Genomic DNA, 16,924 nt, shown 5'->3' on the forward strand with positions numbered 1-16,924 from the left:
CCCAAACAATATAAAACCATTTCACATGCATGCATGATTCATTGTTAGTGTACATGCGAGTGATATACTTACAGTACTCTATGCCCAGGATAATATCTCTGAAGTATAAGCGTGCTTGCTCCTCTGAAAAAGGTTTGTCTGTGGGCACTTCCATCACTGGACTGCAAATACATGCAGACAAGACATGCAAATGAGATTTAAATTTAAGTGCATTATACAGATTATTATGCAAGAGGAATATAGGGTTTGATCTTAGGCCTTAGTACTGGTGGACCGTTATATATATTTAGGAAGAGGTTAACATTTCAGTGTTTATGGTTGGGCTGGAAGTGGATATTATCTTATCTAAACACAAAGTATTAGTATTTTAATATTTCTGATCTGATCAAATTTATTCGGATCAAAATTACAGAAGGATGGGTTATGCCGACTGCTACTCCAATTGGATGAAAATGTAAATTTTAGGCAGAAATGATCCTGTGAACATGGGTGTTATGTCAGCGATACATCAACATAATGTAAACCACTTCATGGTAATGCTTGTTTGGTGAATTACGTTGCAAGTCACTTTATTCAAATCCGTGGGAATTGCTTGTTCCACTATTCCAATGTGAAAACATCCACTATGTGAGATAAACAGACTTAAAATTGAAAAGGCGATGCCCAAAACAAATATCCAGTAAGTATAGAGCAGCTGTTGTTAGACTCACTGGGCAGCAACAATGCAGAAAGTAAACCATATAAAAGAAAAGGTTCTTCTCCTGAGAAGATGAAAAAAGCTTCCTGATGTGCTGAAAACAGCGTTTGCTCAAGTTTCTATGCAAATCTTGAAGTTTCTGTTGCTTTAGCTTGCAAACACTGACTCTTCGTGTGTTACTGGTGTGAGCAGCTCTGATCTTAGTTCTCCCAGTTGAATTCTTCCTCACTTTTCCAATCAGGAGGCACTCTGCTATTTTTCTGCTGAAATTCAGTTACTACCTACTCATGTGTACTACAAATTCTCCTCTATCAAACCAAAATATCCCTTTGAACAACTACTGATCATCTGTTTATATAGAGGCGGTTGATGTGCAGGGATAACTGAAGGGAAGTAGTCAACATCATTTAGCTTTATAGTTAATTTAAAAGATTCATCTATTCTCTAAATAGCCCGAGGATCACTTCACTTCCCTTTGTTACCAAGTCCTTAAAGTAGTTATAGGTGCAGCTTTTATTATGAACAGCTGAAGCAACAAATAGTAGATCATAAAAATTATGATCACAACACTAATGTTGGTCACGTTTCTATTACATGCAATTATTCATACCGTGTGCTAGAAGTGCTACTCAGTTGCTACAGCCGGGGTCTGAATAATCTGTGGCACAAGTCCTTAAAATAAATGAATATATCACAACAGGAGCTCTTTTAAATCACTTGTATTAACAAGCTGAAAAGTTCATAGTCTTTCTGTCAGAAGAAAGGAAAACCAAAGTTTCTCTTACTGTAAAAATGCCCAAAAATAGAGTAAATATTTAAAAAAAAAAAAAAAAGAAAAAAAAAAAGAGGAAAATATTACTGATGTATGCACACATGTGAATGATAACAGCTCCTCGTTGCTGGCACTAATTGTTTAAACAAAAAAAAAAAAAGAAAAAGAAAAAAAAAAAAAGGTGGCTGATTGACAGATTATCATATTTTCAGTGGTGTAGGAAGGAACAGCTCCGGCATCGGGACCAGAAACACTTACATGGCTGGCTGGCTTTGGTGATAACTGTGAAAACCTAAGAACATTATGGCTCCCTTTGAAGCCTGGGATGGAACAAACACTAGCAGTGTGCTGGCTTGGAGCAATGGGAGAGGACATTGCAGAGAGAGAGAGGCTGGGATGGAGAAATGAGGAGTTGGAGGTAAAAGTTTAAATTATTTAGAAATGAAAGGAGGTGCTCTCAACTCACCCTTTACGCATCAGCTCAAACACTGTGGGGGAAAAAAGGAAGGAGAAAGAAATGACGTTGCAGGTATGACTAAACATGTTATTCCTTCATTCAGTTTGACCGCTGCTACCAGGGGTTAACACACGTTTTACATGTTTAATCTCCTTAAGCATCTCGCAGTTTTATATTCTCTCTCACAGACATGCATCCTAACTGTGACCTGGCACGGCTGATGATCACTCTCTGCATAACGTGCTAGCCCCGAGGCGGTGTGGAGGGGAACAAGAAAGGATTTGGATTCTGAATAAATTACATGAACGCATGTTGGTGGCGTACATGCCAAAGGCTCATTCAAGGAAGCCAATATGAGGTAAAGGACAACAAAGACAAGAGCATACCCATGTGAAGGTTGTCCTCAGATGGATCATCCAGCACCTGAAACAACAACATTTGTTTGATCAACTGGAAAATATCTAGTTATACACCTTCAGAAAAAAAAAAGATTATAACCGTCTACAGCAACATATTTTACGTTTTGGCTTTCAGTGTACTGTGATTTAAAGGTTTCAACAGCTTTTCTTAATGATCTCAAAATCGGGTCCACTATACCAGGGTTTTCCAACCTGTTATCAACAGAACCCCCTTTATCCACCTGTCAAAAACTTATGGACCCCCAACCTGGCCGTCATTAAAACTATGCTTGGTGTTATGCTTTTGATTGCTAAATTCTCAATATAAAATTTAGATTGAGTCCCATCCTTTTCTTTTAAAAGTGAAGTTAAGGTAACGATCAACATAAAGTATCAATTTTTCTTCAAGGTTACCAGGACAGAGACAAACAGCTCCACTACCATGGCTCCACCAGCTCACCAACCTTTCTAAACCACACTGCCTATGGAGGAAAATTTATTGGATGCACAAAGTGTTGCTGACTAAATCGCCTTTTGATTTCTAACTAATGGTATACATTTTTTAAATACAGCTATATAGTAGAATTTTATGATCCACATTTATTTCCTCTGGGACCTGGTTTTATCTATAACCCTTGTTTCATGTGAGTGAAATGAACACAGACATGAACAATGTGTATATCTCACACGTTTTGGGAAGACCAACTCTTGTAGAAGCCCGGTGGTCTTTAGGGGACCCCCTTGGGGAGGTCAACAATCCCAGGTTTGGAACCACTGCCATAGGGCTTTAGGGTTTTAGCTGTTTCCCTGCTTCAACACACAAATTAATGAATGATTGCACAAAACTTAAGTTGGGTTTGTTTAATTTGAATCAGGTATGTTTGAAAGCATCTAAAACCTGGAGGACAGGACCTGGAGGACAGTGGACATTGAGGACCAGAGCAAGAGATCCTTGCTCTGCAGACTGGCATGTAAACTCACTGGTCTCTTTTCATTAGTCCTGTTGGTTTACAAAAGTTAACTGTGTCAATGTGAAAGCAGGAAATTCATATGCAGGATCTGCTTTGCTTTATTGGTTTCAAATCAATTAATCTAAATGTAAAAAAAACTGTCTTGCAGGTCTCAGTTTATGTTATGGTCAAAAGTAAACTATAGCTGGCATGACCTATGATATGACTTTTCTGTCATGACAAGTGCTTCCAAGTGCTAATAAACAGCAGGGTGATTTTTTTTTAATTGAATATAGTCGTTATAGTCAGTCTCAACAAGAGATTTGCCCATTTCTATAAAATGGGCAAATTTATCTGAATTTGACAGTTGACAATTTATTTGGTAACAAAACCTTAGGGATAAAAAGGGAGCTGCTAACCCCAATTCCTCTGACTCTTAAACATATACAGGTTTACTGTGGAGCGAACTGGCTGCAGGAGTTATGTACAGCTTCAGGGTTACTCAGCTGGGTGACTCAGTTACTCCAGAGTAGAACTTTGACCTGAACTAAAAGAGAAATCTGAAAAAAGGGGGAAAACTGGAAAACCACAGGAAATTTTGCCGACATCATGGTGGCGAATCAGCATGTCGAGACCCACATAAATGACATGTTACCATCGTCAATACAGTCGCATAGTTGAACAGACAACACTGTCATGACAAAAGATCTCGTCTCTCAACGCTCTAAATGAGCTGCTTTAAGAGTTCTCGGCCAGACTGGAGGCAGACTCAAAGCTGAGGAAGTCATGCCCTTCTCTCCCTTCTGTTTGTCTGTGCTTGATTGCAGAAGCGAACACACCTGTGTGGCGCCAGTGGCAGCGTCTTCAGCTTCAACCGACTCTGCAATCAAGCCTTTTCTGATAACCTGTCTGCTACCAGCTATTTGCAAGAATTAAGAGTCAGTTTGTGCCATTTGTGATGCATCCCTCCTGCCACTCTCCCGTCTTATCAGCATATTTTGCTTGATAACCCCTGTTTTCCAGGGTTGATTGGTGGCCTCCACTGCCTCTGTCCCCCCACCAAGCCCTTGGCTCCACAGCACTCCTCAGGGGCTCATATCAACTCTTCGTTTCTGGATTCCCTTCCTGCCTGGCTCTCATCAGCTTCTCTCCAGGTTTAGTTTCAGTCTCACTCTCACACCATTTAACCAGGTGTAAGTAAACAAGCTTTCAACAAATTTCTACTCCTGCTGTTTTCTGTCAGCACTTTGCCTCCCTTGCCTCATTTGTGACAAGATGTACATTCAGTAATGTAGGAGAAGACACTTTAAAAAAAAGATTACATCCACCACATTATTAACTGGTGTCTTAGTTACATTAATGTCTCTGAAAACCAAATTTGAGCCCATTTGTTATGTACAGCAACAAAATCAAAGCAACGCAGTTGTGCTTTGAACAGATGAGAATGAAATGGTTAATATCTCTTTCATTCATTGTGACAAGGCCAATAGACTATTCTGATTGATCCGCCCTTTCAAGCAGCGCCTTACCTTTTTAATAGCAGTTTCCAATACTTCTACAAAATGACACAGTCAGGACATTTTTTAATAGTCTGTTCAAGATTCTAACGTGAATTTGTGAAAAGGGGCTTTAATAACTTGATGACAAGTTATATCATGAACCAGCTCTGGTTGGGTCTGAAAAGGAGTGTCAAAATGAGAAATGGAGTTATTAAACTGGAGGGAAAAACCACTATAGAGCATCTCCCCTCATTTTAGCTTCAGCAGCAGATATTTTAAAGTCCAACCCCAGTAAAAAATTATGTTTTTTTGTGTTGTTCATGTCTATGTAGCATTTTTCTGGTTCTAAAGGACAGATCTTGTGAAAAATGAGATCAAAACGGTTTTTCCGAGTATTTCTATGTTTAAATCATTGTGAACCAATGGCAGGCCACAAAAGACAAGCTCACACAGAAACTCACTAACAAGTCATAAGCCCACAAGGTGGCGACACCAGCTCCCGCCCCGCCTATCCGCCCAATCAGAGTCTGACATGGCAGGTCAACATGTGTAGTAAAACAAATCTATATACGTGTGTGTGTGTGTGTGTGTGTGTGTAGTGTGTAGTGGGTAGTGTGTTTCGAAAAGAAGTCTGTTTCACCCATAGACCGTATATGAAAGATGGACGGAGCCTCCGGCGGTTAAAAGTGAAGCCTATGCAGAAGTGCATAAAACTGCAGTTCCCCCTTTATCCACTAGGGGCTCCAAAACAGAGCAAATCCCCATAGACTCCCATGTTAAAAAGACCAACTTCACAGCAGAAATAAACATGTTTACAGCTTGGTTCATAAATCCATTTTCGGTTTAATAGGTCAGGTTTACCTTCATGACAACTGTGGAGGGAGTGAATTTTGTTCTAACGCGCCCATTTAAAAGTAATTTAATCTCAAAGTTTGGCATATTTAGGGGCGTGTCCTTTTGATTGACAGGTACCTGATCTCCCGCTTCAAGTAAGAAGAACATAGAACAACCGCGGTTTTTAGCCAGTTAACAACTTGAATTAACCTTAGCCCGCTTACCTCCGTTAGCTGGTTAGCTCCTGTTATCTCCAGGTTAGCTCAGTAAGCTCTTAGCTACAGAAAACTTCGCTCGATGTCAATCATCCATCATGATGCTCACAGCCCCCCTCTCAGCTCCACCTCTTTGCCTATATTTATATTTTCCGGGCAAGACGACATGCATGACAGTGCCAAGATGGCGATGGTAGGAACCGCCCACTGAGCTTCAATTTAGCTCAGAAATCTATGGGTGACGTCACGGAGTCTCCGTCCATCTTTTTATATACAGTCTATGGTCTCACCAACTGGCAACAAGGAAAAATGGCTTCACCAGCAAATTAATCATGAAGCTGGGTGCTGTGCCTTTCATCAAGTGGACATCCTGCACGTTTATGGTAAGTATATCTTTATTTTGGGTGCCGATAATTCAATAAAGTGTGTTTGTTAGCATTAGCTAACATTACATTAGCTGTCTGTGGAGCAACACGGCCAGAGCTGTATGCTAGGGCAGCTCATGCTAACTTCAACTGCATGGTGCACAACGTTGCGCTCAAGTAGAAACAAACAGACTAAATTAGTCACTTTTCATCAAATTTTTTGCTGCTCACAACTACTTGTTATGTGAAGATAAAGCAGATGATGCTTGTTCTTACCAGAGCAAGTATCCATATCTTTTTTGGAGCAAGCAAAATCTTAGCTTTTGCTCCACTTAAGTACAACGAACACACACACACACACACACACACACACACACACACACACACACACACACACACACACACACACACACACACACACACACACACACACACAAAAACACACACACACACACACACACACACACACACACACACACAGAGGAGTGTGATTCAAGTCAAAAGCTGGTTTAATTTCAGGCAGACTTGTTATTACAGCACATAACTTTGTGTGCTTTTCTAGTCTGAGTTGCTGTTGATCAGTGTTTTTTTAAGATTGGACATTTTAAAAAATGAAAAGGGAACACTAAACAAGATATCTTAGATCTTGATAAATGAAATATTCCTGTTGAAAATCTTTGTTCATTACATAGCGGAATGTGCTGAGGACAAAATAACACAACAATGATCAATGCTAAACAAAATAATGAACCAGTGGAGGCCTGGTTTCAGAATCATGCTCAGAATAAAAGTGTAAAGATCAGATCACACGCTCACACAGCTTCTGTGGAAATTCTTCAAGACAAGACAAGGTTCAGCAGCTTGTGGGTTCCACATGCCCGTATGCACTCCCTACAATGTCTGGGCATGCTCCCGATGAGACGATGGAAGTTCTCTCAAGAGGATCCTCTCAGACCTGGATCAGGGCATCAGTCAATCCCTGGACAGTCTGCAGTGAGACGTGGCAGTGGTGGATCGAAAGAGGCATGACATCCCAGAGGTGCTTCATTGAGTTCAGGTCTTGTGAACGGGCAGGCCGGTCCCACAGCATCAGTGCCTTCGGCATGTAGAAACTGCTGACACACTCATGCAACATGAGGCCAAGCATCAGAGGGATTCCAGGTCAAGTTGCAGCAGCATTTGGTCTTCATGGAATCTGTTTCTGAAAGTTTGAGCTAAAACATGTACATTTAGTGGCTTCCTGCAGGTTATTTTGTAGGACTTTGCAAGGCTCCTCCTGTTCCTCCTTGCACAAAGGAGCAAACATCAGTCCTGCTTCTGGATTGTTGTCCTTCTGGTAATCTCCTTTCATTTCCACCTGTTGTCCTTTCTGCTTGTAATACTGGCAAAAGTGACAATCAGTGTACGGACAGACCGATATCTCCAATGTGACTGATATCTCAAATGCGACTGCCTTTAAGTTACATGGTAATGATTATATATTTCCTTTATTTTTTAACATTATATAAGCATTAAGGATGGTGGCTGCAATAACAAACATTTGTTAATGAGACTGTAATGTACTCAGGTTTCAAGTGAATAAATATGAATTATTTCAAAATCATCCATCCCTACTTACCAAAATTATATTCTATGTGTTGGATTACATTCAAACAGACAGAAACCTGCTGTAGAAGAAGATTAATCATTGCGCTTTGGGGCCAGACAGCTGAGCCCCAACTAAACTGCATGGTCCATGCTTTGCCTGTTTGAGGAGACGCCTTACAGCAGGGCTGTTCAACTCGGTCTCAGAGGAGCTGCAGCCCTGCAGGTTTTCAACATATCCCTGCAAAAACACACCTGACTGAAATGAATGAGTCATGGTGCAGAACTTCAATGGCTTTAAGATCCATTTAATTTGGGTCAGGTGTGTTCAGACAGGGATACGCTGAGAACCTGTAGGGCTGCGGCCCTTGTGGTACCGAGTTGAGTAGCCCTGCCTCGCAGGTTAATAAGGGCAGAAAAATATTCACCTAAAGCATGTTTTTAAAAACAATATTTCCAAGTGAATGTCACAGCAAAGGTCAGTGCCAGCCAAGGACATATGGCACAGGAAAAACCAGTTTGGGAAACTCCCACTACAGCTTCAGGGTCTTTACCGACATTAGTTTTCACGTGCCTGGAAGGCTTGAAAGGTTATTGTTTTACTGGCATAGCCTGATTTTTTTTTTTTTTTTTTTTAAATCACACACACTGCACGTCTCTTTTGGTTACATATTTAGAGTTTTTGCAGCTTCGGTGTAGTTTAGTTTCGTTTGTTAAGGATCCCCATTAGCTGTAGCAAGCTACAGCTATTCTTCCTGGGATCTGGCACAATAATAATATCAAAACAAAAACTTGTAAAAAGTTACACAGCACATCAATATTTCAGTACAATCCTGGAATACAATTATTTACATCTTCAAAATCATTTCTTTAAATCAATTTTTACATACATAAATGCATGCCTGTAATGTCCATTCATATTACATCCTATCATGTAAACTATTCATTTACAAAAAATATGCTTACTTATAATTGGATATCAACCTATATATTTAATTATCTATAACACAAATCTTCAAGTACACCTCTATCCACATTATCAATTTGTTTACTCAACATTCATTTGTATTTATTATACTTATCACCAAACCCTTATAATTATGATTTATATAGATACCTGTACTTTTTAAAAATAGTCTTTTAATAATATTTTACAGTTTTTAAGGTCAGTGTTTAATTTAATGTTCTTCGGTAGAGAATTCCATATTTTCATGCCTCTATATCTTTTTATGGCACCTGATTTTGCTTTATGTAAGCTAAAATTTCCATCTTTTGCATGTCTTGTGGTATATTCATGATTTCCAGCACTAAAAAGTAAAGTTATTAAATAAAATAACAGGTAGTTTTAATACATATATATTGGTGATGTCGTTGTGTGCAAAGTGAAGACCATTAGCTGCTTAAGAATTTTATTTAAAACTGTCGATTACTGTGTGGACGAACATGAAATGGAAAAGAAACAGACTTTTGGGAAATTTCATAGATGGATATCGGGTTTATAATGAAGAGGGTACTCTCATAACTGAACACATTGGTGAGAATTGGGCCGGCTTGACTGTCTCTTCCCAGCCATCTGTGACAAATGACGAAATCATCCTCATCACTTTTAATCTCTTCCACTCAGCAGGGACTTTAGTGTATAAAATCAAGAGAAAAATCTATTCATAATTAGATGGACTGGACTGCAGCCTCCTGTCATCCTGACCCAGGCAAAGCCTATTTAAATGAGATGAGAGCTGGTTTTCCTTTTTGCCCACATGTTCCGATAATAACAGCAGCAATGAGGGTCGACAAAGAAGAAATAGATATAAGGCAAATATGTGTCTTCTCTGCAGGAGCAAGCACAGAGGAGCAGAAATACTTAACTGCTACTTAAAAACGGCATTTCTTGCATGCACTTCATCCAGGCAAGCCAGACTGGCCAAGCTAAACTCCTAACGTCTCCAGTGCCCCCACCATCTGGCTCGGACTGAAAAACACTGATTATATCACAAGGGAGCAGAGTGCATCTTGAGTCACGTCTTCAAAACTGGCGATCATATTTTCTGAAATAACGCCTCTTCAGAGGCTGTAAGTTAATTTTAAAACCAATTCAAATCAGTTTGAAACATTAGATCAATTTACAGGCTGGAAGCCTTTTCTTATCCGAGATAAATGACCCAAATTGCACTGAAGGGAAAACCTTCACACACATTGGACACCTGTTCCCCAGCAGCGCAGGGTTAAGTCACTTTTCTCTCAGAAATAAACTCATATTACAAAGCATGAGTCAAAGCACACAGCAAGAAAGGTTATGTGAAGGCAGAGCAGTGCAGGATAATCCTGATCAAAAAGGATGTTCAACCTGCTGTCTGAGTCCAAACGCAGTTATGAGAAAAACAGCTTTGAAGTGACCTCCCTCCCTACAAAATGAAACCTTGCTCTTTTCCATTTTCCAGTGCAAACAACACAGGAAAAGAAATCTCAAACAAACAAATATGAATTTGCAATGCCAGTTCATACAGTAGAAGGTTGCACTCAGTTTGTGCTAAAGGCCAACAGTAGCTTGTTAGCATGCTCAGAAACAGAACTGACATGCTGAGGTTTATGATCAAATTTCCTTTCAGCAAATAAAGTTTGTCATATGTTGTTGTGTGCCTGGGTGTTGGAAGGTATATGATTGCCACATGTTTATTGTGTTGAGCCAAACAAAACAAATACTCAGTAGTAAACAATCCATACCTGATCCTATTATTTCGTACTTGATAAAATGTTAAAGATAAACAAAGACTTACCTCAACAAGCTTAACGATGTTGACATGGTCAAGTTTTTTAAGGATGGCAATCTCTTGGTAGACCCTTTCTAGTGGTCCTAAAATTTTGGGCTGCTCTCCTTGGGCTGCTTTCGGTCCTCTTGGTGGTGGACGTCCTAAAAATCCCACAAACAAGGTTATCAAATTATTTAATTGCCTCAAAATAAGCCAATTTTATTCTCTATAGAAAATAAAAAAATATTCTTAGACATATGTAAGCAAAGTAAATGTCTTTACAAGTTACACGTTAACTACATGCAAGTCCTCATTTTTACAGCTCCACTTTCCTTAGAAACTTGTTCCCTTTACATCAGCTAGATGGACACTCAGAGTAGAGATGGGCAATACTAACACTTTTCTATTCATTAAGATAAAATTAGTATTTTAAAGTACCTTTTCATCAACATCATAGATCATTTTTGTTCCTTAAAAAGGAAAACCATAAGATTTCACAGTGTGCAATAATATCTTTATAGTTCAGGCAATATGAAATCTGAATAAGGACCATGAGAGAAATTCAAATATATAAATTTTTCTATTAAAGTGAAAGAACACACGGGTCAAGTCAAGAATCTGAGCTAAACCAGTAAAATATAAAAAAAGAACATCATCATGACATCTGACTGGTTACTATAACCATCAGGGCTGTGACGATTTGCTTTTGTCCCGATTCGATTCGATTGGGTGCCGATTCGATTTAAATTGCGATTCTCAAAATTCTTCGATAATCCTGATTTTCGAAGATTAAAAGCAAAAAAAAAAAAAATTGATCAAACTTTTTTTTGCCAGTATTTTTTCTTGATTTCAGTTAGGAGTAAACAACACAATAGCCAAAAAGATCAATAAAACCAATAAAAATGACAAAAATTTTATTTTTTATTTTTTTAATTAATAGATTAATTTTATTTCATTTAAAAAGAAAAAAAATAATTTTTTTCACACAAAAAAAATTTATTTTAAAATTGTGAAACAAAACTATCCAGATTTTTGAGTTTTCGATTTGATTTTCCATTACTGAATCCAATATTCTGAATGGCAGATATCAAAGTATTAATCCCCATCTCCAACACCCATCTCTTAGTGTTCATCCAGGCCAGTGTCTTCTATCAGTTTTTTAAAAAATGATCCAGTGACAGTTCAACAGGTTTATCTTTTATCCAAACTTTAGCTTTCTGATGGATTTTATGAAAGACAACCTTTTGTTTTTTTTGTCTATTTCCTCCAGGAAAACAGACAAAAAAGAAATGTCTCCATCAAGGTCAAGAAAGGGGAATTATAGTTCTGAGATGCACTTGCAATACAGCACAGAAAATGTTCCTCTTCTGCAGCAGTAGTGGATGTCAAAAAGGCTTTTAAAAGTTACATCTTTGATCCGACTGTCTGACCGAATTTATAGCTGTTATAAAATATGCAGTCTTATCATCTGGATGGATCACTGTCATCAGTGCATGTTGAATCTGTGATTTTCGGTCAACAGGGGGTTTGCAAACACTGATTTAAACAGTGAATTATCAGTCTCATGAAATGGTGTGCTCATTTGATTTGTTCCACGCTGACAGGAATATTTTAGCTAGGTCTCATCTTGGTAGAGGAATGTGACCACTACTTTTTGTCCACAAGCTCATACAAGCCCCACCAGGCTAAACTTCATTAACCTTGGCAGTGAAATGTAGCCAGGAAAAAAAAAGTGATGAATTTACAGAGTGAATTTCACTTTCTTTAAAAAAGATTTGATTTGTCAGTGCAGGTCTTTTCTCCTGCTTTCTCATCATACAGAATACAAAGAAATAAACCAGGACTCACGTGGAAAACCGCACTGCTTCATTAACTTCTTCTTGGATAAAACCTTCATGGCCTAGGAAAGCAAAAAGCAATGCTAACACACATCAAAGAGCAAAAGATGAAAATTCAGTGCAAATGTTTAACATGTCTTTGTTATTCACCTTCATATAAGGGCAACAGAAAATCTGAAAGTCTAAAACTACTGAATCTTTTATGAGAAAAAGCAGCTTTTAGTATTTCAGGGATAACTGTTTGTTGTGTGTGTGTGTGTGTGTGTGCCCATGTATATCTGTGTCTCAATCTCAGGTAATTATAGCATTTCATAAGAAGGACGAGAGAACATTCACTGCATGTTGGACGTTTCCCAGCAATGCTGTCAGTGTCATTTCACTGTTTATTAATTCGTGGAAAGGTGGAAGACGTTCCATTTGTAAAACACAAACTGTCGCTGATGTGCAGCTCAGTGCTTGCTTTGGTCACCATGGCTATGACTGTGCAGAAACCAGGTTTGGCAAGAAAGCAGATCCTCCTCTGTGCATAGTTTCCATGGAGTGCAGACTGTGTGTGTGTGTGTGTGTGTGTGTGTGTGTGTGTGTGTGTGTGTGTGTGTGTGTGTGTGTGTGTGTGTGAGAATGCGTAAGTGCAGAATTGTGGGAGGATGGTTAATGTGGAGAGATAAAGCACTGCTGAGCCAAGCGGTTGTTTAATAGTTGTCCAGTTTTAAGTGAAAGTTTATGTTTCAATGTGGACACTTATGTCTTAATTATAGAAGTAATTAGTAATTATATTACTCATGACAGCACTGTCTTCATTACAGTATATATAGTGTCCACCCCAAGTCTTAAATTCATCCTGCAAATAGGTGAAGATGCATCTTTTTTTTTATTTTTCTAGCTTTACTTTAAAAGAGCAATGAGCTCCATTCCTGAACAAAGCATGAAAATTACTGAGTCAGCCATGCATTGCAGAATTAATGGGATTTAAGTGGAGTATTGATCAAAAGCTAATGTAGGTGGAAATTGCATTAAGGTTCAAGAGTAATCATCATGTTGCTCATTTACTGAACCTCAGCGCCATCAGTAAAGGCTCCGTCACTTTAATTTGTGAACTGACAGATTTTGGAAGGACAACTTCTGTGTAGTACCTAAAAAGTTGCAATAAAATCACAGAGGCTTGACAAAGACTTGGATTACTTCCCAGTCACAGGGGAAGCTCTGAATTGATAAAGTGTGCACAGCAGAACAAACAGATCTCAGGTCACCTGAGAATAGATGAATTGAAAATGCTCTTTGAAAAGGTGAAATGTGGATTAAGCTATAAAACCACTTCTGTTAAACAGATAAGCATGGATCAGTGAAAACACAATTTCCATAACGCAAGTTCACTGTGTAAATTATTAACTTCTTCGTGGCCCCTAAATATGGAATGAAGGTTCTGAAGAGCTGATTGTTTCAGTCAATCCTGCTGCTCGTGGACTTTTCTCAAGGAATTTTCTTGGACTGGGTTGTACACTTCTGCATGTTTGAACAGCTCTGCAGGTCAGCATTGTGTCAAGATATACTTCCAAAGAGTCCATCAAGAGTTAGATTCCATGCAGGCACTTTCTTTTATCCATTTTCTCTCATTGCATGAGGCTAGTCTATGTCCAAACACGACCATCCCGATGTTTACAATTCTGCTTCAGTGAATTCATAATCTTCCATTTTGATATTGGATTCTTTTTAACTCTGAGCTCCTACTGACTTCACTTCAGAAACACATCTTAAACCCATCCAGGGTTGGCAGCTTATGTCAACGTGACTCATCCAAACACTCTTGCTGTTGCTATTGCACACGGCAGCTTAGTTATGTTAAGGCATACAACAGATTACATTTCGAGGTGGTTGAGCTTTCAGGGGAACAAATCACCTACATGGAAACCTTAAAATGACCTTGTGTCGGTGTGCTGGCTCATATCCAGACTCATCCTCATGGGCGGACCTCAGAGACATACACAAACAGCACAACAGCAGCGCTGCTTTGAAGACACATAAAAAAGGTCTTGGATGTACTTCAAATGGCACCGGAAGCCATTCTTATGTATTTTTAAGTTTCTTCCAAGACAACTGATGCAATCCAAGGGGATGAAACCCACAGCTTGGCAACAAAGAACAGAAAAAACAGGGGGAAAAAAAATCAATAGCATTGGACCTGTCCAGACAATGGGGACTGAGAGGTTTGATGAAGCTAAAGGACACTGTGGCTGGAAGGTATTTCATCAGGAAGTGGCTGAAATATAAAATGACTCGTCTAACTTACGTAATGTTTGTCATCATCTTCATTGTAGGCAAGCTTAACCACACCATAAGAGCCCTGAAAACAACAACAAAGAGACACATTTTCAAAAGGCCGACATGATGCAACATTTTGTGTCTGTAAGGATATCATGTTAGGAACTGGTGAAGGAATACCGATATTCATGAACATTCGAGAACAGACGGCGACATCTTGCTGACAGAATGTTTTCAAGGCAACGCCGTTCCCGTTCAGGATCAACATTTTTATTTTTTGGCAGCACAAAATGACTCCTCACACACACACACACACAGGCACACACACACAGGCACACTTCCCCGGGATGCATTTACAATCTGTGTCTGATTTGTTTTCTTCTCTGTTAAGTGAAAGTAAGTCATATAACATCTTTGAAAACTGACTAAATATTAAAAAAATTTAAGACTAACTAAAATTTGTATGAAATATGAATTTAGATCAGATATTTATCCTTTTAAAAGTCTAACAGAATGCTGTTAGACAAGGTTGGTCTTTTTATCTGGTCTCTGTTGATGACTAACTAAAGATGCTGATTTGTTTGCGGTCCTCATCTTGTATATTACAGCCATGTTTCCATCAACAATAACTGTGCAACTAAAGTAAAGCAGCCTTTTAGCACTAAAAACAACAGTGTGTAAGCATAGCAGAGCAAAAAGAAAATAGGAATATTCTTATGAATTCTTGTTAACTGGTTTAGAACAAACAAGCTGAGCAGAGAAGAGTTCCCAGAAGGTAAAACAAATAATAAAACAAGTCACATCAAACTTACAGTAATTGAAAAAAAAGAAAAAACTAAAAGGAAATTGAAAAAACAAGACATTAAAAATGGATGCACACAGTGATTTTCCTAAGTTTTCTGTCAGAATTACAATGTGAACACTATGAATTCAGAAATCCGACTGGGAAAAGTGGGAGCAGACTCACCTACCCCGAGTTTACTGGTAAAGTTGGCGGTCTGACAAAGCAATGTCTAAATGTACTTGTTTAATTGTACTGATACATCACTTTGAGTTAAAAGTAGTGCTTTAAAACTTACACGCAGAGATTAAGTTTACAAAATGCCTGCATGTCCAAAACGCTGATAAAAAGGGATGATGTAGTCTTTCTGCTAACATAAGGAACTGTTGCTACCACGTTAGCACCTGAAGTCTCAAGCAAAACAATGGCAGCGTCCATGTTTTCCGACTTTTCCAACTCAATTTGGTTCCCAGTTCAGACTTTCGACCTCAAATTCATTCCAACATTCATAAAATTAGCTATGAAAGTTAATATTTCACTAAGTCGGAACTTATTAAATAAAAAATCATTCTTTTTTTACCTACTCTCTGCAAAACAACTACTGTTAGCTAAAGACTAATACTTCCTACAATAGATAAACTAAGACTACGTTCACACTACAGGTTGAAGTGACTTAAATCCGATGTTTTTGCCCCTATGCGACCTGTAACCGATCTTTTTTCAACAGTCTGAACGACACAGATCTGATATTTTCTAATGCGACCCAGGCCACTTGTATATGTGGTCCTAAATCCGATATGTATCTGATCTTTTGCCATGCGGCTTCAGTCTGAACGGTCAGGTCGCATTAATCCGACCGACGCGTCATTGACACGCGACAACCGTCATTATTCTGCGTTTGTTGTTTCTGAACTCTTTATCGGTAAATGCGCTCACATCACTCTCCCACCAATCCTGACTGCGACTCCGAACCCAAACGTTTCTCTCTACAGTTGTTGCTGCCACAGCTCCACAAAAGTCCTTGACCAAAACTTTTACTTTCCTCTTCCGTAAACGTCTCCTGAAAACGAACCCATTCACAATGTTGTGGCTACGGTTGGACAAAACTTTTATCAAACTTTCCATATTTTCTTCCACAAACACAAAGACGTCACACGCACGCTCACTGCACGTCGCCGTGTCTTCTACGCATGCGGGACACTTCTGGTGCGCATGAAGTTCATACAGGAGATCACATACAAGTCACATTTGATCGGAAATGTGAACAGACTTCCAAAAAATTCAGATTTCACAAAAACATCCGATATGAGCAGCAAGCCCTGCAGTCTGAACGTAGCCTAACATACACAAAGGATAAGAATTTAAGAAAACTGCCCATGGCTACACCTAATAATGGGTTCTAATCAGGATTTTTCTTTTTTTATCTCTCAAAAGTTAATAGTTTTTGAATGTTGATGCTACACTAAATACGTTCTCTGTCATGAAACTTTGTGTCTAAGACTCATTTTGATCACAAACTGACATCCAT

The 16,924-nt window shown here is 38.8% G+C and overlaps 1 protein-coding gene across 1 annotated transcript in view; it reads right to left on the bottom strand.

Annotated features, from left to right (window-relative positions):
- Positions 1-16,924, bottom strand: part of camkk1a (calcium/calmodulin-dependent protein kinase kinase 1, alpha a) — a gene marked incomplete at both ends in the record, with an annotated part of 34,963 nt that overhangs the window by 12,685 nt on the left and 5,354 nt on the right. The window contains 6 exons of the mRNA XM_079247176.1: positions 73-161; positions 1,936-1,957; positions 2,313-2,349; positions 10,546-10,679; positions 12,367-12,418; positions 14,644-14,697. Of these exons, the coding sequence (XP_079103302.1) occupies positions 73-161; positions 1,936-1,957; positions 2,313-2,349; positions 10,546-10,679; positions 12,367-12,418; positions 14,644-14,697 (388 nt within the window). The remainder of the gene's footprint in view (positions 1-72; positions 162-1,935; positions 1,958-2,312; positions 2,350-10,545; positions 10,680-12,366; positions 12,419-14,643; positions 14,698-16,924) is intronic.

This window comes from Telmatherina bonti (genome assembly GCF_933228915.1).
Source record: "Telmatherina bonti genome assembly, chromosome: 10".
In the NCBI taxonomy this organism is placed as follows: domain Eukaryota; kingdom Metazoa; phylum Chordata; class Actinopteri; order Atheriniformes; family Telmatherinidae; genus Telmatherina; species Telmatherina bonti.